This window comes from Myxine glutinosa, chromosome 3, assembly GCF_964187855.1.
Source record: "Myxine glutinosa chromosome 3, kmMyxGlut1.1, whole genome shotgun sequence".
Lineage (NCBI taxonomy): Eukaryota > Metazoa > Chordata > Myxini > Myxiniformes > Myxinidae > Myxine > Myxine glutinosa.
Window position 1 is genome coordinate 36527200 of NC_136263.1, and position 27763 is coordinate 36554962.

Consider the following 27763-nt stretch of genomic DNA (forward strand, 5'->3'; position numbering starts at 1 on the left):
TACACACACGCACACACACACACACAACGTTCAAAAGGGCTGTCATGAAAAGGAGAGGAAGGGAGCACCATAATAGGATTCTTGGATCTCCACCTAAGATCCAATGATTCGATTCCCATTCAATCGACAAAAAGTAGGAAATGTGAAAGGTCTGCTTTTGTTTTGTTCCTTATTATTCTCGCCATCCATTTCATTAAACCATCTGCAGGAAGAGCCAACAACGATGACGAGTCTCCAGAGGTAAATCAGTGGTGATGGACTCGATGTTCACGATACAATCACGTGACTAAAAGCCTGACAAAACAAAAACCCCAAAAGAAACAGCGATGCTTCTGAAGAATCACAAGACATGCCAAATACAATTGGATTGACCTCTCGCTGTGTGTCGGAGTCGTTTTCCCCCATATTCAGATTTTGGTTACTTGCCCTTCTGTTGTTACTCGCACTAAAATAATAAGCTGCCAGAAAGGTTTCACGATCCGATTCTTAGAATTAATCAAAATGGCTTTTTCTCCAAATGCCCATTACGTGGCCTGGCATGCTATGCACCCGAGCCTATAAAAATAAAAATAATTGGAAAACAATGGACAGCAATAACAAGCAACGTTTAAACCCCCCCCAATCCCCATTTTGATTTTGAGTTGTTACAAGAGCGTCTGCAGCAGGAATCATGGGAATGAGAGAGTGAGAGAGAGAGAGAGACAGACAGAGAGAGTGAGAGAGACAGAGTGAGAGAGAGAGAGAGTGTGTGAGAGAGAGAGACAGAGAGAGAGAGACAGAGTGAGAGAGAGAGTGTGAGAGAGAGACAGAGAGCGAGAGAGAGAGACAGAGAGAGAGAGACAGAGAGCGAGAGAGAGAGAGAGCGAGAGAGAGACAGAGAGAGAGAGAGAGAGAGCGAGAGAGAGTGAGAGCGAGAGAGAGAGAGAGCGAGAGAGAGTGAGAGCGAGAGAGAGCGAGAGAGCGAGAGAGAGTGAGAGCGAGAGAGAGTGAGAGCGAGAGAGAGCGAGAGAGTGAGAGCGAGAGAGTGAGAGCGAGAGAGTGAGAGAGTGAGAGCGAGAGAGAGCGAGAGAGAGAGCGAGAGAGAGTAAGAGAGAGCGAGAGAGTGAGAGCGAGAGAATGAGAGAGCGAGAGAGTGAGAGAGAGAGAGAGAGAAAAAGTGATGTGCATGAGGAGATCAAGGTAAGACTAGCAGCAAACTGGCAAATTCAATGCAACTTGTAACGATATTGAAACCTCAACAATAGTTACATATTTGTTTAAGTTAGGATATAAACAAGGTGGTTCCATAAACATGAAAGAGTTATCAAAAGAGAAAAAACAATTGAGGGCCGAGGGGTTTGGAGGAGCGCAAGGCAGCTCGGGAAGGCTCTCAGCAGTTGGAAGGTGAATAGAATCGGACGTAAACGTAAAGAGTCCGTTTTTCTGTTTCTGCATTTTGCAATAAGATTAGAGCCTCAGTGGGCAAAAACATTACAGACAAAGTGTATATAAATAATGATGGCAGAAGCGACGGAAATGTTTTTTAAAAAGAAACGAATAAAACCAGAAAGGGTGGTAATACGGGACGTAGCGATACACGGGAATTAAAATCACTGTTACACAGCGCGGCGACTGCCACAAAACAAGTGCCGCTCAACTCGAAACAATCATGCTAAAAACACACTGCCGAAGGCGGTGCGAAAGGCTGACTTTCAGACGTGCGTGGAATTGTTTCCGTTGGTCGACGACAACGAGGTGACGATTTCACCGATGGTGGAGTACGTGCCGACCACAAGGCCGATTAAGCCCACGAGGCTGATGACGACGTCCTTGCAGATGTACTTCCAACCGAGGCCCTCCTCTCGGAACGTGAGCATCTCCAGGATGGGTGGAACGATTAGGGCGAGCGCACTGCTGCACAACGACCCGATGAGCGAGATCACCAGATCCAGCTTTGGGATGAGAATGGCGAGGGCACCTGCGACGGGAGGACCCCACCGGATCTTGAGCACATCACTCCATGAAACAAAAAATGTTCACACAAACAAAAAAAACATTTTTCAGAGGATTTTTTTTCAGAATAAAGCATATTTTCAGGGGATACCAATAGGCAGGTAGTTCAATGAGAAGTGTGCTCACCTCCAGGGTCACACAAGAAAAGAAAAAAAAAAATGCTTGAGCCGATCAGATACCTCTCGCGGTTGGGAGGACTTGGCCAACATTGTCTGAGACCGCTTGAGCCTGACTTTGAACCCCGCCAAATTACAATATTATATTCTAAAGTGTAGACAGCAGGAGGTGCTGCATTATGAAGCACACTAGGACATTAAGCTGCTCATTCTGTTTGCAAATGCAAATCCAAGTGATCGCGCAGTTCCTTTGGGACAAGAGTACATCGACATCATGGCCACATGGCCTTTTGATACATCGCATGGGATTGGTGGGTAAAGTACAAGTCAATGTGGATGGTTCTTCTTCTTTAACACCACAAATTATTCCCACCATGTGGGGTCGGCCAAGGGGGAATCGTTTTGGCTTTCTGGAAACGGCTGGGAAAGCCTGTCGTCCTTTTAAATGCTGAGCATCGAGCAAGGAAGCAGCACGTACCATTTTTAAAGTCTTTGGTATGACTCGGTATTTGAACCACCGACCTTCCAGACTCGGAGAGGACGCTCGAACCATTACGCCGGTGGGTCTGCGAAATAAATTTTGTTTGGGGGGGGGAGGGGGGGAGACACTGGTTTGCGATTCCATTGTTGGAAACCAGAAGACAACCTTGAATCAATAAAAGGAACAACTTTACGTCGTCGACTCACATGTGAAGCAGATGAGCACAGTCCTGACGGCGTAATCGGTTGCCAAACTCCACCGGGGCGGTACAATTTCAATGAAGAATGGGACGCAGATTTCAGCCACGACGTAGAACTGGACACCGTATGAAAACAAGATGCTGATAGAATACAGAAGTTTCACCAGCTGGTATACCCTAAAAAAAAAAAAAGTACAATGTTTGCAATCACACGGGGACAACGAAAGTCGTCAATATGGAGTGAGATTAAATTATTGAAAAAAATTAATGGTCTCATTGTTACATTAACCCACTTAATTTATTTATTTATCTCAAAGAAACCACAAGCGGATGCTTTCGGGGCAAAGCAATTATTGTCACGTGACGTTTGCCCCTAGATATCCTTCACCAAAACCCCATATGTATCTCGGCTCCATTGAAAACACTTTGGGTACAATTCCTCTTGCCCCCCTGCCAACCCCTGGTCTGCGGGGAAAAATGGCCTCTAAAGGTGGTTCTTCTTCCTCTTGCCCCGTTTGCACTATAGTAGATTTTTGTTCTTCCACATAATATGGAAGCAGGATTGATACACCTACTTTTTGACTCCAAAAAGAAGGCAAATTAAACAAAACGCTTCAAATTAATCGATTGATGCCTAATATCACTTTAAAAAGATCTTATGCCGGGCGACATAAGCTTTGCGAATGACTAATCAGCAAGAAGTTGTCATTTAATAGCTTATTTTGCGAATGACTAATCAGCAAGAAGTTGTCATTTAATAGCTTATCACCAAATTTAACTCTATAAATATTTAGAACGAACCACCTTTAGAGGCCATTTTTCCCCACAGGGCAGGGGTTGGCCTTTTTCGGGCACCATGGTCCCCTTTTTGAAGCAATGTTTTATGGCCGGATGCCCTTCCTGCCGCCAACCCTGTTAGTCGCCTCTTGCGACACACAGGGAATTACCAGTGAACTGGTACTCAATTTGCTGACCTCGGAGGGATGACAGGCTGAGTCAACCCCCCTGGTGTTAATTCAGCGATCGACCGGGATTCGAACCCAGGATCCTTGGATCCCAAGCCGGCACCCAAACCGCTAAACCAACACCAAATATTATAAATATTTAGAACAATAGTTTAAATTGTTGCAACAAAAACATTTTGGTTTTGAGTCTCAGACCGGACGATGCATTTATCAGGCCAGACCTGCGGACCACACGTGTACAGGCCGCAAAACGTGCAAGGTTTGAAACGGTGTGGATTTCAACAACAAAAGGAATGGACGTTTCAGTGATCATCAGTTTGACTATAATAATTCATCTGAGGTGGTGATGGTGTGCTGTCTTGGCACAGTCAGTGCGGAGCTGGGTTAGGTAGGGTACTCTATGCTAGGAGCTGACCCTGACGCCACAAAATTGGACGATTTGCCACATATTATACAATATTAGATGAATGAGCACAGATTTGGGAATAAAAAAAAGAAGAAGCCTGTTGGCACACAAAATTAACTTCACCACCAAAGGTGGACGGAGATGATGCTTTCGCCTCTGTTTGTCTGTCAGTGAGGAGGATATCTCAAAAATTGTTGATGGATTTGGATGAAACTTGTTGGACAGGTTGGTGAGTGAAAATGACCAATTGGTTCGATTTTGGTGAAGATCCGGCTTATGAGTGGGATACAAAAGTAAATTGATACGTCTGGTGGAGGTATGCGCTCTCCAGAGTGATGTAGTTCTGATGTGTATTCGGTCATTCACAGTGTTGGTATTTTGGACTATTTGGAGATTTAAACTCATAATTTAGTAACTCGAGGCAAACTAGAGGCGATGTAAAAACAAAAAAGCAGAGAGAGGCCACCGACTTGTCTACAACGTAAGAGCAATATACGAGTACCTTGTGCTTTGGCCACATCATGGGAGATGCCAATAATGTTGAGAGCTTTAAGCCGCTGTCACACCTTGACGATTTAGCCAGCGTATGCCGACGTATCAAAATTGAGTGCTGGTGTGAGTCATACGCTGGCATACGTCGACAAATTTTGTGCATGCCGTGCACAAATGTTGTGCATGCACAACCCGTGCATGCACAAAATTTGTCGACGTATGCCAGCGTATGACTCACACCAGCACTCAATTTTGATACGTCGGCATACGCTGGCTAAATCGTCAAGGTGTGACAGGGGCTTTAGATTCCACAGAATCCAGAATATGGAAAATCAGGAAAAAAAAAAAACTTATGGTGATGTAAGCATTTCTTCCAACGATGAAAGCAATCATCATCTCAGATGGCAACGTTCAACTCACAAACCAAGGGACAACGCTTTTGCTTTGATACCATTTCAGAAAATGCTTTCCAGTTGGTTCGGAGATTGGCATGTGCAGCGAGGATGCCAATGACAGAATGCGAGTTGGGTTCACACAAAAGCTGCATGCTGAAAATAACAAAATGTCCACCCTCCTCAATTTTATTGGGAGTGGATCCAACCTTCTGTTCGATTTTGTATGCCAGCAAATTGCTATTTACATCCCCAAGTAACTTATCCCATCAGATACGGTAGTAGATGATAAATGTTGTTCCTGGGACAGTCCCAAATCTCCATTCACTTACATGTAAATTTTCCTCTCACCATCACTTTTCTTCATTTCCCCTTAACACCTCTATTCCTGCCCCCCTTGGTCTTATGGGCCTTTTACTCTTACTATCAATGATCATTGTTGTTTAGTAGACCACTGAAACAATGATCCTACAAATATTTGTTTATGTGTAGGAAATAATTTAATTCTCTTACCACTTCCATCACCATCTAATACATTAACAAAGAAGATGTTTGAGTTTGGTTCTTTATCAAGATATTTTAACTGAGCTAAGATAAAATGATAAACCTCCCTCAATGTTCTTGTCTGAGCACCTCCAGTGCCACACACCATTTTAAAATTAATGTATATATTTTCCTGACAACCATCAAAGTTTTCCGTCCACTCAAAAATATTTCCATCTTTTTTACCCAACTCACCAGTATTTAAATTAATTCTCTTATTTGTTTTGTGAACTTTTTTACCAGTTGCCTTTTCAATAAGTCTTATTTGATATTTTTCACATTCATTATGTTTTCCATTTATATACCAAGGTTGATTACACCTCCACTCTTTAGTCTGGTTGATACTTGGTTCTATCATTTATATAATAGTAAAAAAAGGCGGCGGTAGCCCGTTAAAATCCCTAACCCCCTTTTTAACTTATCATTTATATACTTATATAACCATAAGGGAGACTATCAATTCCATTTTCCGAAATAAACCTCATCATCAAAAGCCCCCAATGCTTTCTTATTTATTTCTTCTGTATATAATTGATGTTTATAACTTCTTATTCCATTAATCTTTCTAAACTCTTCTTTCTTTGTTGTTAAACAGTTATAATAATCCTTAAAGTTTATTGTTTCTTTAATAACATTTTTCTTTACACCTTTTAACTTCTTATCAGTCTTTTCAACGTTATTCACAATGTATTTATAAGCATAAGCCTTGGACCTCAATCCCACAAATTCACTCATAACATTTCCTCCTAATTCATCCTTGAACTTTCCAATCACCTTTTTCTTTTTAGAAGAGAACAACTCACTCTCTGGACTGTAATTACTTGTATCATAGATATCAATGTCCTTTTTCATGTCTGAATAAACATCATCAGTATTAATTTTCAAAATAAAACTATCTGTATCCATATAAAGTAGATTAACATCATTTTGATATTTCTTCCTCAAGTTATTATAAAAGTAATCATACATTAATGACTTTGATAAATCAAGAATTGATGTTCCAATATAAATAGGTTTGTCCATTTCAATACTCTCTTTAACCAAATGGATCGCACAAAAGTTCTCAGTAAAGACCTCGGCTCTTATAAAACTCGGTCTATTAATTAATTTTGATGCTTGTTTCCAAGATGTTGATAGTCTGATATTTTGTCTTTTCCTCACATTCTCCATAGTCTTACCAAAGACCGCATTATTCATCAATTTATAAAAGTCTTTCTCAAAATCTGTTTTTGACTCTGTTCTTCTTTGTGTATTAAAATCAATGTACTCCTTTAGCCAATGACTTTGATTGAACTTTAGAACCCTATGGATCTTCTCTACTCTTAGACCTTTTGATAAATATTGTCGCAAATTTCTTTGGTGTAGAACATAATTTTTCTTGTTATATAATGTAGTAAGTAATTTTTCTGTTGATTCACCTATATCAAACGATCGTTGATAATCACTCAACCTTTCTTTCTTTGGACTTTCTTTCTCACAAGCAAATGGAAGATCTTTATGTTTGATATGAAGTTCTTCAGGATATTTTAAATTGACCTCAAAATAATAACCAACCTTTGAATCATCCATTTCTTTTTGTGTAGAGATACATACATCTTGTAAAACCTTTTTGTAGTCTTTTTCCTTTACCCATCTAGGTTTTCCATAAGGAAGAGCTTGAGACATTGCCCAGCCATACAAGTTGTTTGCGTCATAGTACATCAAGTAAGAACTCTCTTTCGTTGAATCATAATTTGGAAGATATTTGTTATTTGCTTTTGCGTATCTGCTCCAGCAGACTTGTGAAATTCCACCTCTTTTTGCCTTTTCAATCATCAAAAGCATATCAACATCGGTTATCAAATCCAAAGCTTGTTTTGTCATTTTCAACATCGTGCTCCAAGCCAATCCAGGTGCTGTGTAGTAGTGAGCAGGATCCAATTCATATCCAGTGCGACAAACAGATCTAAAGGCTTCAAAATACATCGGCCAATAAAAGCACATCAGTTTTGAGATACAAATCGTGATACTCGCCAAGATTCTGGATGTTATATTTTTCCCAAACATTTTGTGCGTGTACATAATCTTTATCAGATATATGACTGTTGTTTAATTTGTTATAGAAATTTTCTTTTAAAGGAAGTTGTGTTTCATTGAAACTCTCAAATGAGTCCATATAGTCATAGGGGTAAATTCCCTTTTGTGTTAGTAAATCTTTATCTGAAAAATACTCTGAAAGACATGGAAACTCTTTTAGATTTTGAATCAAGTTAGCCAATGGACTTGCCATGAATTTAAATGTATCAAGAAATCTGATATGAGTAATAGGAGATGTGTGAATTGTTTTTGTGAATGAAATGTATTTCTGATCCGTGTTAGGAATTGCTGAAATGTGTCCAGATGTCTTTGAAAGTTCATTAATAAATAGATGCGTATCATAATGAGCATTGTTATGAAGAAAGACAGGAATGAAAGAGGGGAGTTTATAATTAATATTACAACTTTGATGAGCCGGACCTCTATATTTACCAGTGAGATGACAATGATCTCTAACCTTTAGACCTTCACCAATTTTTTCCTCACAAATATGGCAAACATTGTTTTTTCTAAATTCCCTTTTCTCTTCACTCGTCAAGGACATTGGTTTATTGGTTTCTCTCATTATCTTGGTTAATCGAACACAGTCTTTTTCTAGTCGTTTCACAAACTCCTCTGGGGTATTTGAGCCTCTATACTCCTCTAACTTGTTATATTTATCACCAACGGATGATTTGATATAATAACAAAAACCACAAGGGGTATGTTTTTGATATTTATTTGTGTATGATTCTTTTGGATCTGGAGAAGCAGTATTTATTTTTTCTAGAATACTTTCAAAATCAGCATATATTACAAACGGATGTTTGATCTTTTTCTTTTCATCTTTGAATGTGATCTTTGAGCCTTCTTTAGACATATTGATTACCGTTGATTTATGATCACCACAATAATTTGAATGTTTATCTAATCTTTCTTGTGAATTGAAGAAGTTAAGACAACGCAAACAAATATATATTTTATTTGTTCTTTTACATACTTGTGGTTTTATTAATTTAGCAATATCTTTGATGTATGTATAATGTGAATTTTCCTCTGAATTAAAATATAGAAGATTAATATGAGTTTGTTTACAATTGTCAGAAAGCTTTAAAACCTGAATGTTGTTTGTTTCTGTTAGACCATAAACATTAACTGATAAATTATTCATCTTTTCAAATTTAGGAATATCATTTAAAGCCATAGGAAACTTTATATCTTTCGTATTTAATGTATTCTCATATTTTTTATAATGAGATACTCTTTCATCATGAAAATGTGGAGGATGTAAGTGTGCTAGAATAGACCAGAGAAAACATTTATTGTCTTTATTTTTGATATTGATAACTGCTTTTCTATTTTTGATAACACTAGGTAAATCAATGTAAGAAGAAGCTTTTAGAGGATCTGATTTAAGAATATGAATGTCTATGAAAATATTTTTTCCTATATTGAATCCACTTCCTACGATTGAATTATCCACATCTTGCTCTTGTTTAATAAGTTCATCATAGACTCCTGATGTTTTAAAATCTTGATATGAAGATATAAAGTGTGGCTCAGTTCTCATGTATGGTGTATCTATAACTCCTTCATCCTTTGTCATTTCTAATTTTACTCCCATATAAAATTTAAGTGGTTTCATTTCTTTTAGTGTTTTTTCAATCAATGTTTGGTTTAACTTTGGCAGGTTTAACTATTTCTACAGCATCAACTATAGACTTTGGTTCGGGAGGTTTGAAGTCAAAGACTCTTATTTTAATATGTCCTTTGAATGCTCCATCACTGTTTTTAGTTGTAATAAAATTTGATAAATGTTGATTTGTTTTAAGATGTATTTCGAAGCCTTTCTTGAGGATATTTTTATTACAGGCAGAACAGTGTTTTGTTTCCTTCTGAATAGGAGATAGTAGGTAAAGTAGATTAAATGTGTGTTTGTTAGTTTTAAGGTGTCTTTTGTATTGTTTATATTCTTGTTCACAAACGTCGCAATACGTTGCTTTGATCATATTTATATAGCAAAATTATACTTAAAGTAAAACACCTTTTTAGAGGCTTTTTAAAAGATGAAACTGTGCTTAAAGTAAAACACTTATAGAAGAAAGTGCCTTTTTACAGGCTTTTTATATATGAAACTATACTTAAACTAAAACACTTTTTCACTCAGAATCATCTGAGTCATAACTATCACATGAATACTCAGAATCATACTCAGAGTCATCAATAAAGCTACTCTCATAACTATCATTTGAGCACAAACTATTAGCATCATAACTATCATCTGAGTTCAATGAAATATTATCATCACCATCGTCCGAGTTCAATGAAATACGATCATCACTATCGTCCGAGTTCAATAAAATAGTAAAATCTTCACTGCTGTAATGACTCATATTTAATTAGCAGGAAAAATATTCCCATCAATATCTATATACTTTCTTTCATTAACAGATTCAATCTCTACATTTTTAATATCAAAAGTTATCTTTAAATAATCTCTAACTATCATAGAACGAAATGACATTTCACCAGAAATATTAACATCATTCATTTTACTTAGATCTACACCCTTTGGATTATTAAAGTAAATACAAATTTCTCCACGAGTATTGTTGATGGTCTTATCATTCTTTTTCAAAGTATCGCGATCGATCACTTTTTCAAGCTTTGAATAAATTGCCAGGAGTAGAGGAGAAACTTTTGTTAGATTTACTTTAATGGATGTCTTTCCAGGTATAATTAGAGCTCTTCCTTTGAATGAAATAGAGGGGCTCATGTTATTTTCCATAACTAGTTTTACCCAAAAATTTCCATATTTATCTTTGTTCAATTTAACATCTTTGACATATTTTTCTATATCTTCCACCGAAGTAGAGATTGATTGAAATTTGTCTTTTGTGCTTTGAAACATTGTATTTATTAACGAATAAACTTGCGTTTAGTTTAAGTAAAAATTTACCATATAAATATGATAAGTTCTGAAGGATATTTAGAATTTCCAGACTCTCCATATGATAAATTAGAGAATTGTCCGGCTTGTGATAGAATAGGGCTTAATAATGAGGGTTCATATAAACAATGTATTTTCTGTGATTATCTTCTAATTAATGATAATAAAAAAAAATAAAAAAATATATAACTCTTTTAAATTAGAACCAAAAATGAATTACTTTACAAGATTAATAAGAGAGATGAATGTTAAGTATTATGATGATAATACACCATTTCTTTCAAGGGAAGAGACTCTTTGTATTGAGGAAATGTATAAGGGTTTAATGATATTTATTATTCAAAATAATTTTAATGGAAATGTTAATACAAGATACTATATAAATAAAATAATGAATTATTTTGAAATTAAACCTGAACTCAGGATAAAATATAGAGTTTCTAAAATAGCTCAAAAAAAGTTAGATGACTTGTTTTCCAAATATATAAATGAATGATTTTTTACCCGTTTGGGAAAACAAGATAAAATTTAACAACCATAAAAATCTTCCAAATTCATTAAGATGTCTAATAGTCGGATCAAGCGGATGTGGAAAAACCTGTTTGCTTTTAAAGATGCTCCTTACCCCCAACTTTTCAGATTATGATAATTTAATAATTTTTACGAAGTCAAGTTTTCAATCCGAGTATCAACTACTATCACAAGGTTTTAATGCGGGTCTTAAAAAGGAAGACATTATCGGTTTATTTAAACTTCAAAACAAACTAAATGATTACAACATTGAGGATATAATACAACTATTTTGTGATACACGGAAATCAAAATCAAAACCCATAACTTGTATTCTCAGTGATAATACGGATGATATACCTTCACCTCAAGATTTAGATAAATCAAAAAAGAACCTCGTTATCTTTGATGATTGTGTTAATGAGAGAAACCAAACAGTAATGGATAGCTACTATACAAGAGGGAGACATTCTTCTTGTAATTGTATTTATCTTAGTCAGTCATATTTTCAACTCCCTCGACGCTCAATAAGAAACAATGCCAATACTTTTATTTTATTTAAGTTAAATTCAATAGATGTAAATAATTTTTGGAGAGATAATTGCTCTCCGTTATGTAGTAAAAAAAGAATTTGAAAATTATATAAAACACACGATTGGAAAATATAAATATATTGTTGTGAAACAAGATGAGATACTAACTGATATTTTACACACATAAATGACAACTATTATTAATCTTGTGGGTAAATCTGCTTCAGGAAAGAACTTTCATAAATCTAAACTCTTGAATAGTAAAAATGAAAAGATTGTAAGTTTTTTTTAAAAACACCCTATGATTCGTTTTGTGAGTACTACAACCAGAGCAAAGCGACCAGGAGAAGTAGAAGGGAAAGATTATTACTACATTTCAATGGAGGAACATATGCGATTGAGGAACGAAGGTCAAATATTTGAGGAGGTCTCTCTTGGTTCTACAAAATATTCACATTGTAAGAGTGAGTTAAATAAAGTAAAATCTAATGGTCTTGGGATTTTAGAAACTAATCCTGAAGGAATGAGACAAATTATTAAACAATTGTGTGGTAATGGAGTTAAGATTTTATCATTCGGTTTTGATATCGATGAGGAGACTCAACGCAAACGTATGAAAAGCAGAGATACAAGTATTAGTGAAGAAGAAATAACAACTCGTATTAATACCAATAAAGAATTTGATGAAATATTTAAAGAAAAGGATTTATTTCAACACATTTACTATAATGATGAAGAAAAGGAAAATTTTCCCATTGACCTTTACAATTCATTAAATGATATTTTTCAATAAATAAATTCAGAAAATGAATACCGAAGAAAGAGCAAGAAAGTTTAAAGAACATCAAGAGTTGGTTTCAAAAGTTGTAAAACAACAGGAAGAGATAAAGAAGAAACGGAGACAAAAACTAACTGGTGAAGAAGCCTTTGAAAGAAAACAAGAGAAATTTTTTAAACCACTTTAAAAAACTCAACAAACGATTTCACCTCCAGTTCCCACGTTAGAATTTACTCCGAAAAAACTTCAAATGCTCAAAGATTTTAGTCAAATGACAGAGCAAGAACTTGGAGAATTAGAATATGATGATGAAGGATTATTTCGGAAACTTGAGGAGGTAAATCAACCCCCTAATTATGTTGTGGAAGCTCTTCAAAACAATGAATATTCGGTGGGTTCAAAAACCAGAGCAGGTCTCATTCCAACAGAAGAACCAGCACAGTTCCATCTTGTGAAAGAAAAGTTATTGATATTTAATGATAAATTGGTGTTCTTAAGTTCTGTTCAACCAAATGTTGAATTAACTCCAAGATTAATGTTTCTTCTAACAAAAGATGGATATACTAATTCACCTTATTTTGAGGAACCGCTTGATATGGAAAATGCGGAAGATAGGGTATATATTGTTGCTAAACGCACTTGATTATGGAGTTTCTGTTGCTGGTAAAAGGAAGAAGAATGAGAAGGAGAAACATATTATTGATGCTTTAAGTAAGCTTGGTTCGGGTGTTAGCTTTCTTCCAAATGACCCATCACAATTAGTTAATAGGCTATTATTGCTGTTGGGTAGTAAGAAGGCTGGAAACAACAATTGTTTTAATGAAGCCTCAGCCATTTTAGACCAGTTGATGAACATGAAAATAATTAATAAATGTCAATACAAAGATATTTTATTAGATATTAAATAAGATGAGAAGCACAATTCTTAGTTTTAATTTCACAACGAGTGATTACACAGCTTCATTCCCTTACCCACTACAACTTAACCCCACAAAAGAATATGAGGCTTCTTTGTTGTCAATGGAGACTTACAATACCCTTTTTAATATCACAGAGAAAAACAACAAGTTTAGTTATAATCCAGGAAGTGGATATAAAACTATAACCGTTTCACCTGGAGCTTACGAGATTTCTCAAATATCTTCTGAAGTCTCTCGCCTTATGAAAGAACAAGGTGATGAACCAAAAAATATTGTCATAGATATTCAAAAACACACTTCAAAATCAACTATTAAACTTAAAAATAATTATAAAGTGGATTTCACAATTGATAAATCATTTAGAGAGTTGTTTGGTTTCTCCTCAAGAAAGATTGAAATGAACGGGACGTTTTACAGTGATAATGTCATTCAAATATCCTCCGGTATAAATTCGGTGTTAATTCATTGTGATTTGATTTATGGTGCTTATAACGATGGAATAAAAACAAATACAATATTTTCATTCAGCGCATACTCAACACCAATTGGTTATAAATTTAATATGGAACCCAAAAATCTTGTATATTTACCTGTCAGGAAAAACCATATACAGAGTAAATTTTAGGATAACCGACCAAGATAATCGTATGATATCCTTTAATGAAGAAATTATATCCATCAGAATTCACCTTCGTGAAGTTTTTTTTGATAAATAAATAATGGTTATTGTGAGAAAACACGAGTTGGGAAAATATAAAATAATTACAGGGGAGGGCATGTACCTTTCACCATACTATAAGGGTGAAGGTATGTTTATTGGGAGAGGATACTATAAACCTAAGAGACAACGAGGTGTAGGTCATCAATTTAGAAATAAAGGAGATGGGATAATTGATACTCTTATGGGTATTGGTTCAACCATTCTTAAACATAAAGACCTAATTGGTTCAACTGCTTCTGCCGTGGGAAATGTAGCGGGTGCTATAAAGAGTATAAAAGATGCTCAAAAGGAGTCTCATAAATTACAAGCAATCAAAGAAATAAAAAAAGGCAAAACTCAACTATCTGCACAAAAATGACAAAAAATCATTAAAATACTTGGGTCAGGGTTTCAACAATTTTAATGCTATATAAATACAAGTATGGAAGCGATTGATAGTATCTATGATTTGGATGATACGATTATCATTTCAAACTCCACTAAAAAGGAAGACTATTTTAAGGTAAATGCTATAACAGGAACAGACTGGAATTCAAATGGAACAAAAAGTTTTGAAATAAATAATCAACAAACTTACTTGAATATAGCTGATAGTTTCTTGCTGTGTAAATTTAAATTCACTAAGGCTGCGAATAATACTAATGCTACACTCGTAAATGATTTCTTCTGGAAAATGTTTGATCGTGTCCGCCTGTATATTGGAACACAAGAGGTTGAAGCGGTTGATTATGTCTCTGCTACATCTGAAATGATGAAATTTACACTATATTCGTTTAGTGATAGAATGGGTAAGGGAGCTGTTGAAGGTTTTATTCCTGATATGTCAACGGGAACAAATGCTGACCCTGGTTATAGTCAAAGGAAGTCAATGTATAATGATGATACAAAAGCAGAGAATAGTTTTACCGTAGCAGTACCTCTTAAAGGTATATTTGGATTTTGTGATTATGATAAAGTTTTGTATGGTCTTAAAATTAGATTTCAACTACAAAGGAATGATAATGTAAATAGGTTGCTTTTTGGGGCTCAAAATGCTTTTGGAGACAATAATAAATTTGTTATTAATGATTTGTGTTGGTATATCAGTGAATATACTCCTAATCTTAAAACGGAAGAGATGTTAAATAGAAGACAACTCAAAGAAACCACTAAATGTATCATACCTTAAAAGAAGATGTCAACACGTTAAACTGGAACACACTACCTACACTTGGAATTTGGGTGTTTTGGCAGGAAAACCACGATACCTATGGCTCATTTTTTAAAAACCACATGGAGAGGACGGTACTGATAAGAATAATGCGCTGAGTGATAATGCTAAGGTGAAACAATTTCGGGTTTCTCTTGATGGCACATTTTATCCGCGAGATAGATTGGAAATTGATTGGGAAAAAAATGATTATGCGGAAGCCTACAAGTCTTACCAAAAGGTGTGTGAAAGCAACGGTAATAATGACCCTATTTTGGATATGGTTGCGTTTCAAAAACTTTATACGATCTACGCAATTGACCTGAGTTCTCAAAAAGAAACTATAAAGTCTAATAGAGTGGATACTTCTCTGTACATTGAAAGAGGGGAGAGTGAAGAGGTTAATGCATATTGTTTGCTTTTGGAAGAAACAGAATTACAGATTAATACAGATAATGGTGTTATGATTAATATCACATAGATTTTTTCTCATAAATAAATGAGTAGGAAAGAACCGGTATATGTTAATCAAATCAATCTTAATAAATTAACATCTTGTATTCAAAATCAAAAGCCTTGTATTGTTAATGTTAATACAATTCAAAGAAAAGGAGCAGTAAGAATTGATGTTTTACTCACAAGAGAGCAGGTAAAAACACTAAATGATGCTGGATCACTTAAAATTAAAATGACAAAACCTATCTTAAAGAAATATTCAATACAAGAGGGAGGATTTCTCCCGTTTCTAATTCCTTTATTTGTTGGTTTAAGTGCGGCGGGAGCATTGACTGGTGGTATTTCAGCAGCGGTAAAAACTGCTAACGAAAGGAAGGCACAACTAAAAGCTCAAAAAGAATTGGAAAGACATAACAAGGAGTTGGAGAAACAAATTAGTGGAAGTGGTGTAATTGTAGATTTTGCTCAAAAACTTGAAAGTCTACCTGATAAAGCTAGATTGTTGGTTTGAGATATGCTTTCCTCTATCGCTCAAGCGGGTGTTAAATTAACTAAACGGGGTAATGGATTGTATCTTTCTCATAAATAAATGGATAAATGGTTTAAACAATTTGGAAAGAATACAACATCAAATATAGAACTAGCTAAGTATTGTAAAACACAAAAAATTGATAATGTGGTTATTTGTATGAGAGATGAATTAATACATATAAATAAGAATACAAAGAATATTATTATGAATTTAGACACACAGAATGGTTCTCATTGGGTTTGTATTCATAATAGTCAGGATAAATATTATTTTGATAGTTATGGTATGCCACCACCTGTTGAAGTAATACAATTCTTACAGAATGGTGTTTATCAAACATTTCAAGTTCAAGAAATTAATTCTAAATGTTGTGGTCAATTATGTTTATATGTATTATTTCAACTCAACAATAATGAAAATTTTTATGATATCATTTTAAATCTAATATAAATGACATGTTGGAAAAGATGGTTCTATCTTTGGAGAATCCTCCCAGGATATTGATTTATCAAATTATTATACAAAGGCACAGCTGAACGACAAAAATATAGTATAAGTAAAAATATTAATATGAAGAATACTTATAAATTAATCAATTATCCAAACCCTACAGATGCGAATGACTTAATTAGATTCAGTGATTTATCACAATATATATATTTTAAGAAAACAGCACGTTTTGTTAAACAAGTAAAATTTACAACCACAACACCTAGTTATACTGACCATACACCTTTCCTCATTGAATTTAACTACCTGCTTACAATTGAATTTGATAAAGAAGGACATACAGTATAGTTAATATGCGAATTAATAAATGGGGGTATGATATGCCTGATTTAGGGTATAATTGGTATTTTTCAATAAACTTAGAAGACCTACATGATTTGAATCAGTCTTGTAAAGAAGAATATTATCCGCTTGGCGAGGATAAGGATTTATGTGGAAGTACAATTAGTAAACAACAAATACATGATTTTAAGAAAAGAAAAATATATGATAGTATAGCGATGGTTAGCATGACAAAGAAGGAAGGTAATGAGATAAGGATAGAAAGCCGAGGAATACAAACCGATTTGGTAGTGGGAAGATGGGGTGGTATTACCTGTCATAATATTAATCTCACATATATTTCTGATACATAAATGGCAGGAAGAAGACTACAAGAGAATTATAATTTTTGTATTCAAGGATACCTACAAGAAAAGGGTGCTCGGTATTACATACCTTATGATTTGGAGCATATACATGGGAATTTTGTCATAAAAAACTGGCCTTATACTGATATTGCTAAACCCACAAATAGAGACTTGATTAAAATATTAAATAAAAATGAACTTCTCAAAGTTATGAAATATAAAACTCTTTTAGAAATCATCAACAAATCTTATTGGTATCCTATTATGAGAAAAATAATTATAGATACAAGAATATCTCAAAATCCAGATGAGTATATGTATAATATTCTTTGGGGCTCAAACTCAAGGGTAGCAAGGGATGAGGAAGGAGTTGAAGAAGAGAAGGAGGAAAGAGAGAAAAAGGAGAAGGAGGAAAGGGAGAAAAAGGAGAAGGAGGAGAGGGAGAAAAAGGAGAAGGAGGAGTGGGAGGAAAGGGAGAAAAAGGAGAAGGAGGAGAGGGAGAAAAAGGAGAAGGAGGAAAGGGAGAAAAAGGAGGAGGAAAGAGAGAAAAAGGAGAGGGAGGAAAGGGAGAAAAGAGAGAAGGAAGAGAGGAAGGAAAGGGAGAAAAGAGAGAAGGAGGAGAGGGAGCAAAGAGAGAGGGAGGAAAAAGATGGAAATCAGTGAGATTTGTAAAAGATTGAGTGTATTACAGCAAATAAATCAATCTCAACGCACCGAAGAGGAAAATAAAGAATTAACGACTCTTACTAAGATAATGATTTTAAAAATGGTTGAGATGAGTTTCAGCGAGGAGATTTACATGAAGAAGACAAAGATTATGTGGTTGATGATGTTGGTGTTATTGACTTTAGTTCGTTTTATTTGTAAATAAATGGAGGAGAGAGTGAAGGCATTCCTTAGGATTCTTTATGTTTTAAAAATAAAGATTGAAATGTATATGTTAAAAACCAAAAAGGTTTTGATACTCTGTCGGAATTTTTCTGATAAATAAATATGAGTTATTGTCTCAAATGTAAAAAGAAAACTAAATCTAAAAATATCTCTTATGTTAAAGCTAAAAATAATAGAGTTTATCAAAAAGGAATATGTCAAGTGTGTGGCTCTAAAAAGTGCCAATTCATCTCTCCTAAAAGTGGAGGAGACATACAAAAGTTTCTGTCAGGAAGTAAATTTACAACAACTGGAATTCCGGGGGAATTACACCTTCCAGGGTATTCTTTCTGTGGTCCAGGAACAAACTTGGATAAAAGATTAGATGAGGCTGACAATCCTAAACCTTGGTCTAAACCTATAAATAGGGTTGATGAAGTGTGTATGAAGCATGATATTGCTTATGGGAATACCACTATATTGGATGAAAAACATGAAGCAGACAGAGAAATGTTGTATAATTTGTTTTTGATACGAAATCCTACGTTGAGAGAGAAAGTTGATCGGTTTATTGTGAAAAAAATGATAAGTGCTAAATTGAAACTTGGTCTTGGTTATTCCCCAAAAAACTATTAAACTCCAATGATGTCATCAAGACTGAGGAGCTTTTGGCTAATGAATTACATAAACCTATAATCACAAAGTTTAAAAGAAGGAAAGTTTATTCTAAATACACCGACCACATATGGTCCGCTGATTTAATCGAACTAAATAATGATAAGGGATACAGGTATGCTTTAACCGTTATTGATTTGAGGAGTAGATTTGCCTGGGTTGTTCCTTTGAAAAACAAAAGGGGTAATACTCTTATGTTAGCTTTCAGTGGAATATTTAGTAAAAGTAAAAGAAAACCAAAGAAGTTATGGACTGACGAGGGAACAGAGTTCTATAACAAAATATTTATGAAATTTCTTAAGGGGGAGGATATTAAATTATACAGCACCTTTAATGAAGGAAAGGCAGTTGTTATTGAGCGTTTTAATCGCACTTTGAAAGAGAAACTATATAAAAAATTCACACAACTCGGTTCTCAACAATGGGTATATTTAATCCAGAATATTGTAGATAATTACAATAATACAGTTCATTCATCAACAAAATCAAAACCATCAGAAACATTTACAAAATTAGAATATGAAAAGGAGATTAATTTGAGAAAGCCCAAGTTCAAAGTTGGTGATATTGTAAGAATATACAGATGGAAAAGCCATTTTGAGAAAGGTTATACAAAGAGATGGACTAATGAATTATTTAAAATTGTTGATGTAATGGATACAGTCCCTTGGACTTACAAATTATATGATATGAATGGGGAAGAAATCTTGGGTTCATTTTACTCACAAGAATTACAAAAAACACAAGTAAGCAGATGATACCCTTGAAAATAATAAATAAATAAATAAAATGTAATGGGGATATGTTATTGAGATCTGTGAACCCCAAACACAGAATCCCTCAACTTTTCAGTTGGGGCTTAACTTTTGTGTGTACAATGGGGATACGTTCTTGAGATCTGTGAACACCAAACACAGAATCCCTCAACTTTTCAGTTGGGGCTTAACTTTTGTGTGTACAATGGGGATACGTTCTTGAGATCTGTGAACCCCAAACACAGAATCCCTCAACTTTTCAGTTGGGGCTTAACTTTTGTGTGTGTGTATGTGTGAGTGAGTCATAATAATATACAAACCCTAACCCAACCCCATCCCTAACCCAACCCCATCCCTAACCCAACCCCATCCCTAACCCAACCCCATCCCTAACCCAACCCCATCCCTAACCCAAGCCATCCCTAACCCAACCCTATCCCTAATCCAACCCCATCCCTAACCCAACCCCATCCCTAACCCAACCCCATCCCTAACCCAACCCATCCCTAACCCTCACATTCAAAATCCCAACCCTAACCCAAACCCATCCCTAACCCAACCCCAACCCTAACCCTCACATTCAAAATCCCAACCCTAACCCAAACCCATCCCTAACCCAACCCCATCCCTAACCCTCACATTCAAAATCCCACCCTAACCCTAACATAATCTTTTTTTTTTCTTTTTTTAAATACGTATTTCTTTTTTTTTTTTCCTCTTCTTCCAATTCTGTCTTTCAAGGCTTTCAAGTTTGAAGAAGTAGAAATGGGAAGAAAGAATTTTCCAGCATTTTCTTCCTTGAAATTTCTTGATATTGCTTAAATCAAGCGTCATTAAACAAAGAACATTGTTCATTGCTTTAGAATCCAAAGAGTCTCCAAGATGGACCCCACAGGTAGAGTCTCCAAAATAAAACCAACTTTCCAAGTTCCCAAGGTATAACCACATTCCTGTTGAGCCTCCAAGATAGGTATCACATTCCGAGTCATCAAAACAAAACCCCCATTCCGAGTTTCCAAAAATATAACCATCTTTCCAAGTCTCCAAGGTAGAACCACAATTTTCAGAAATATTGGGGGTTTCCGTGATAAGTCTCACATAGTATAACTGCGGACCATCAGGGAAAACTTCCCTTTCCCAATTTTTTAGGGTTTCTATGATGTGTCTCACATAGTATAACTGCGGACCATCAGGGAGAATTCCCGTTTCCCAATTTTTTAGGGTTTCTATGATGTGTCTCACATAGTATAATTGCGGACCATCAGGGAGAATTCCCGTTTCCCAATTTTTTGGGGTTTCTATGATGTGTCTCACATAGTATAACTGCGGACCATCAGGGAGAACTCTCCTTGCCCAATTTTTTAGGGTTTCTATGATGTGTCTCACATAGTATAACTGCGACCATCAGGGAGAACTCTCCTTTCCCAATTTTTTAGGGTTTCTATGATGTGTCTCACATAGTATAACTGCGGACCATCAGGGAGAACTCCCGTTTCCCAATTTTCAGAAATGTGTGGGTCTCCAATGTATGACTTGTATTCTGGCTCATCAAGGTAGAACTTGTTCAGTGGGTTTTGTTTTGATAACTCACAATAAGTATCATCATGGTAAAACTCTTTTTCAGGATTTTGTGGATCTCCAAGGTATAACTCTTTGGCTGGGTCATCAAGGTAGGACTCGTTCTGTTGGTCTTGGTTGTTCAAAAGGTCTTCAAACAAATCAATCATCATTTCACCCCAGGTTGTGGCAAAAGTGGTATTTTCATTTTGTATCTCAGATACAATTTCCTGTTTTTTTTTTGGTTTATACAATTTCCTGTGAGAAAAAATAACAATGTATTAATTTAATACAATATTATTATTTATATAAATCAAGCTCTGTGAATATTAAAAGAAACTTTGCTAACTCTTACACGAATCTTATCTAAAAAAAAAAAAAAAAAAAAAAAAAAATTAAATAATTTAATAAATAAATAAATTAACTTACCTCCATTGATAAAGAGGTTCGAGTCCAGTTCATCAATCTGATGGTTGAGCGCTACACAGGTAGTAGGACTCCAAGGGATACCAAAATTATCCCATTCCATGTCAGCACTGTAGTCCATTCTCAAGTGAAGCAGAAAGCGCGTTTGAAAAAGCCTGTGTGGTCGGTGCCTTTTATAAGGACTGGGTGTGTCATTTCCTGTGGAAATTCCCTGGGCAAGTCTGGGCATGTCTCAACAGAAAATGATGTAATGTTTCAACAGAAAATGATGTAATGTTTCAACAGAAAATGATGTAATGCTGGAGAGTTTATAAAGTGGGTGGGGTTTAGCAAAAGTGGGTGGGGCTTAGTAAAAAAAAGGTGGGCGGACCTTACCAAAAAGTGTATGGAGCTTACCAAAAAGTGGGCGGAGCTTAGTAAAAAGTGGGTGGGGCTTAGTTAAAAAAAGGTGGGCGGACCTTACCAAAAAGTGTATGGAGCTTACCAAAAAGTGGGCGGAGCTTAGTAAAAAAAAGTGGACGGGCTTACCTAAAGTGGGCGGAGCTTACCAAAAAGTGGGCGGCACTGGAGGCGCTCAGACAAGAACATTGAGGGAGGTTTACCATTTTATCTTAGCTCAGTTAAAATATCTTGATAAAGAACCAAACTCAAACATCTTTTTTGTTAATGTATTAGATGGTGATGGAAGTTGGAGGAGAATTAAATTATTTCCTACGCATAAACAAATATTTGTAGGATCATTGTTTCAGTGGTCTACTAAACAACAATGATCATTGATAGTAAGAGTAAAAGGCCCATAAGACCAAGGGGGGAAGGAATAGAGGTGTTAAGGGGAAATGAAGAAAAGTGATGGTGAGAGGAAAATTTACATGTAAGTGAATGGAGATTTGGGGCTGTCCCAGGAACAACATTTATCATCTACTTACGGTGATGTGCGTCAGCTTTCTTAACAGGATTAGGCACAAACTAATGATATCAATGTTACGTCATGTGCTTCCATACCACTTGTGTGAGGGCAAGTTCAGAGTGATGCTAGCCAGAGTTTTGCTGCCAAAACAGGCATACCCCAAGGTACCCATGGAGAGGTATAGAAATGTTACAATGGACATGCCAATGAAAAGGACGGCGTAAAATGACTGTGGTTTCCTCATCTTGTTCTCCAGTGGCAGCATCTGCAAGAGCCACAAATATGCCACACAGTCGGTGCATCAGTCCATATTATAATGCCACACCATTATATTTCCATTACATTTATAACAATCATACTATACCAGCAGAGACCCGTGAAAATTCCACGTAATGTAAAATATGACCAAGTCCTCAAACGCCCGTCCTCACAAACCCAAAGTCCTCAACCTCAGCCTCCTAAACCTAAGGTGTTTTCCCTCCCACGGCCCATCGTGGTCCCCTGTCCAACTCACATCAAGGTCGCTTGTCCAACTCACAATTCCATGACATATGTGGAAAAAATATGTGTCAATTAGCAAGTCATGACCTGTCACTGTCACATGTCCAACTCACAATCCCACGGGATATGTGGAAAAGATATGTGACTGTGAGCAGGTCAACGCCCATCAAGGTCGCCTGTCCAACTCACAATCCCCCAAGATATGTGGAAAATGGAAAAGATATAATGTGACCATGAGCAGGTCGTGGCCCATTATGGTCCCCTGTCCAACTCACAATCCCACGAGATATGCAGAAATAATTAAAAAGGACTACAACATAATACAACGCATGATTTATTGTCCTGTTAAATGCAACTTTTACTCCTCAATATGTATCCAAGCACACTTACCACTCCAATGCCTTCAAAGGAATAGATGGCCATGCCAAAGAAGAGTGGGTAGTATTTGGGTTCTGCCACGTAATCTACGTCAGGGCGAGGCGGGATATTCTAGGGTGGGTAAAAGGGACATCCTGTTACAATACACACTGTTTATGCCTCACTTCAGCAGCCTTATCTTGCTTCCTGGGGTTCCCAAATGTCTGTGAAACATTTGAAAAATGTTCTTGGGGTTCCCATGTATGTAAAGCAATACCTTTACATGTTAACATTGTTCATGTCGGGGAACCTGAGGTGCACTGGGAACCTGCGGTGATCTGGGACGTCCCCTATGATAGCTATTTATTGACCAAAGACGTGAAGTGCCAACACATTGGCACATACATATAGCATTTCAAGTAACAAATAATTTGCGCTTAATCCCACTCGAGGGTGGATGTCCCAATGTACCCCATATCTTAATGCATCCTTTTCTACCACCTCGTATAAAATTTACTTCGTTACACCATTCCATGTGTGACATGTTTATGAGTGAAAGTTTCGCACAAGGTTGTTAACGAATAAATAAAACAAATCTGCCTAAGCATCAAGTTCCTGCGTAATGTTGAAAGAGTGATTTCATGATATGGCGAGCTGTATAATAATTTACTTTTCTATTTACTAGATTAAAGAGAGGAGAGGGGCGGGGGGGGGGGGGGTGAGGGGGGGTGGAAACAAAGTAAGCTGCATGTAAGAGGGGTTGGGTTAGGTAGGGTCCATGGGGGTAAAATGTATTGTGGGTAATGAATGAGGGATGAAATGAGGTGGCGGTTCACCACCTGCTTGAAGCCCTCGAGGGAAAAGTGGGATAGAACGACACCTGGGATACGGCTCCACGTACGGAAGATACCCAAAGCAGAATATTTAGGATTGTACTCTATGCTACTAGAATTCATGAAATGCAAATCTCTTAAAATCAGATGGAAAAAGTAAAAAAAAAAATACATTTTTCTGAAGAAAACTTCAATGGCAAAAGAATAAAAATGTCTGAAGTCACCTGTTGAGACCAAAACCCCACGAAGGTTTCCCACCATTTTCTCTTTTTGAGAAAGGGAAGTGAAAAGAAGATGGCAGGAGAGAGAAAGGAGGGTAGGGGTGTGAGAAGTGAATGGAAGTTGGAATGAGATCGGAGAAGAGGTGAAGAGGAGGATAGGAAACGGGGATGGGGAGGGATGGTGTTGAGGAGAGGGTGAAAAAAGCTATTTCAACCATTCTTGCATATGTAATATATAGATATATAGTCAGACCCCGGTTTGCATGGGGGATGTGTTCCCGAAATGGGCGACGAATATCAAAACGATGCAAATCAAAGTAATTTTCCTCATATGAATTAATGGAATAAGCGGGGGATGCGTTCCGAACGTCGCCACTTCACCTATTATATCTTGCTTTTTACCTAGGATGTTACCTTTTTGGGTCCAGTGACAGTTATTTATTCATATAATCCACCAACCTGGATTATATGAATAAATAAATACAAACAATTACCAGACATATTTAAATAAAAATAAATCTCTTCTGGGTGCTGTCGAACCTGACGAGTCCAATCTCTTCTTCTTCCTCCTTCGTAAAATTAATGTAGCTCTTTATTTTTATTTTTACAAGAAAGGAGTTAAGCCCACTTATCGTGATAACTCCACTTTCAATGATGCTCAGTTGTAACAACTACTTAAGCTCTCATATTATATTATTTTTTGGGTTAAACATGTCTCAACCGGAGATCTGCATGTTTCTCCTTCATAATATACCACAGAGATGTCTCGTGCACCCATTGGTGTGCTGTTGGCAATAAGAACGAGCCGTGAAGGGGGTTGTCTCTCACCCTCATGATGTAAAGGTAGATGATGCAAAGGCTGACCAACATGCTTATGTTGGCCACGCCTGACAGCCAGGCCAAGTAGCGAAGCTTCCGGACGCAGCCCAGGAGGATCACGAACGGCAGTAAAGAAAGGATGTAAAGCCGTTTGTCCATGGAGAACAGGTCATTGGGCGTGGCGATGCCTTTGGTCGTGGTTTCATTTCTGGGTTCTTCGATTACCTAGCAAAGTCGGTGAACAAAGTTAGCGCCATATACCCTGGAACTGTGTCTTTCAGTCCGTAACCTGGAACGAGAGCATCGGTCATTGAAAGAATGAACATACAAGGCTGTATTTAGTCGAATTAAAATCCGATCGGATTAAAACCATTTATTGACTTGCAAGTGCAAAAGGTTGAACCAAAAACTGGAATTGAAATTCGGTCTCAAGAATCTAAGGCCCAGCAAAGTACAGCTGAGGCACAAAAATGTACCCGATATGAAAAATGTATTCAAAAAATATATTGGTATTTATAAATGTAAAATATCGTGAATTAGGTAGGACACGAATTGAAATTGTTTGGAGCAAAATATTTGTATTGTTATTTCGATTTTCGCAGGTAACGTCCATTGTGCAACTAACAGATGAGCGAGTCTTCATTGGCTAGAAGAACGCACAACTGAAATCAGAGATACGCGTGCAGCGTACATTCAGAAGACAATTCTGAAAAATTGTAATCTTTTTTAGTAGAAAGAAAAATAATTAATAAATAGAAATAATTCGTAATGCACCAACCTCAAAGACTATACGTCACATGGTTTCAAAGTGGAGAGGGATGGGCTCTGTACAACAACAACAACAACAACAACAACAACAACAACAACAACAGGCATTTTAAGGCCATTTTCCCTGCTAGAGCGGGGGTTATCCTTACGGTCCCCATGACAATCTTCTCCATTTTGCCCAATTTTCTGCATCTCTCCTTGTTAACCCCCTTGCCCACATTTCTTCTTCCACCATCTTTAGCCAAGTCTTTCTCGGTCTTCCCCGTCCTCTACTTCCTTCAACATTCATTTCCATCACTCTTCTCAACCAGTCACTTTCATCCTTCCTCAACACATGACCAAACCATCTCAACCTGTTCTTCTTCACAGCATCCATCACAGGCTCTATTCCCATCATCTTTCGCAATTCATCATTTGTCTTCCTCTCTCTCAACGATACTCTACACATCCACCGAACCATTCGCATTTCCACCCTTTCCAGCCTTCGTTGCTGCTCTACGTTCATTACCCATGTCTCGCTCCCATAAATCATAACACTTCTCACACATGCAGCATACACCTTTCCCTTCAGCTTCAACGACACTCCCCTCCTCGTCAGCACGCCACTCAGTTCCCGAAACGTCTTCCATGCACATCTCACTCTCGCAACCGTTGCCGAGTCTGATCCACCTTCTCCATTCAGCATGTCTCCGAGGTAGCAAAATGTTTTCACACCTTCCAGCTTCACGCCGTCTCCAAGATCCAACTCAACATTTCCTCCATCTGCAGCTCCCTCTGTGCACACCTTACATTTGAATGTAGCTGCCACACTGGTTAATCACCCTCTCAGACCACTACATTTTTGATGAACCCACTCAGTGCACATTGTACACTGAATGGAGTTCACTCCGACACCCTTCCTGCACAAAGCACACGGCCACTTCCCAGTTCTTTCCACCTCACCACATGCTTTACCACTTGCCATCACCTTCGTCTTTCTGATATTCACCTTCAGACCTTTTGTCTCCATACATTCCTTCCACGTGTTCATCTTTTCCTTCAGTCCATCCATACTTTCCGCAATCAACACCAGATCATCTGCATACAACAACTCCCACGGTAAACCCTCCTTTACGTTCTGAGCCAGCACCTCCATCACAGCTACAAATAGTAGTGGACTTAGTACCGACCCCTGATGCACTCCCACCTTCACCTCAAACTCACCACTGTTCCCATCCTTCATCCTTACAGCTGTGCGCGCTCTTTTGTACATTGCCATCACTACTCTGATCAACCATTCCTCCACTCCTAACTTCCTCAATGCCCATGTCAATACTTTGCGTGGAACCCGATCGAATGCTTTCTCCAGATCAACAAACCCAAGAAACAACTTCTTCCTCTTCTCCATGTACTTCTCCTGCAACTGCCTCACAATGAAAAGCGCGTCTGTCGTTCCTCTTCCTGGCATAAATCCAAACTGCATTTCGTCGATCTTCACTTTCTTCCTTATCCTCCTCTCCAACACCCTTTCCAATACCTTCATTCCATGCTCCAATAACTTTATCGCTCGGTACGAGCCACACTCCAGAGGGTCACCTTTCCCCTTGTATAGAGGGACGAGGGTACTCAGTTCCCAATCCACTGGAATGCGGCCTTCTTTCACCACCAGATTACAGATCTCTGTCATTCTCTTCACACCCCAACTTCCTGCTGCCTTCAACATATC

At 37.0% G+C, this 27763-nt stretch overlaps 1 protein-coding gene across 2 annotated transcripts in view; it reads right to left on the reverse strand.

Annotated features, from left to right (window-relative positions):
- Positions 1 to 1415: 1415 nt before the first annotated feature.
- The window catches only part of LOC137423689 (proton-coupled amino acid transporter 1), a 168232-nt gene continuing 141884 nt past the window's right edge, over positions 1416 to 27763 (reverse strand). Inside the window, exons 7-11 of one of the 2 annotated variants that reach the window (XM_068111101.2) lie at positions 25300 to 25515; positions 23451 to 23549; positions 22655 to 22824; positions 2796 to 2965; positions 1416 to 1957 (exon numbers count right to left, since the gene is read on the reverse strand). In XM_068111101.2, the coding sequence (XP_067967202.2) occupies positions 1692 to 1957; positions 2796 to 2965; positions 22655 to 22824; positions 23451 to 23549; positions 25300 to 25515 (921 nt within the window). In that variant the 3' untranslated portion in view covers positions 1416 to 1691. Of the gene's footprint in view, positions 1996 to 2795; positions 2966 to 22654; positions 22825 to 23450; positions 23550 to 25299; positions 25516 to 27763 lie in introns of both variants that reach the window. The other variant, XM_068111102.2, reaches the window with a different exon arrangement.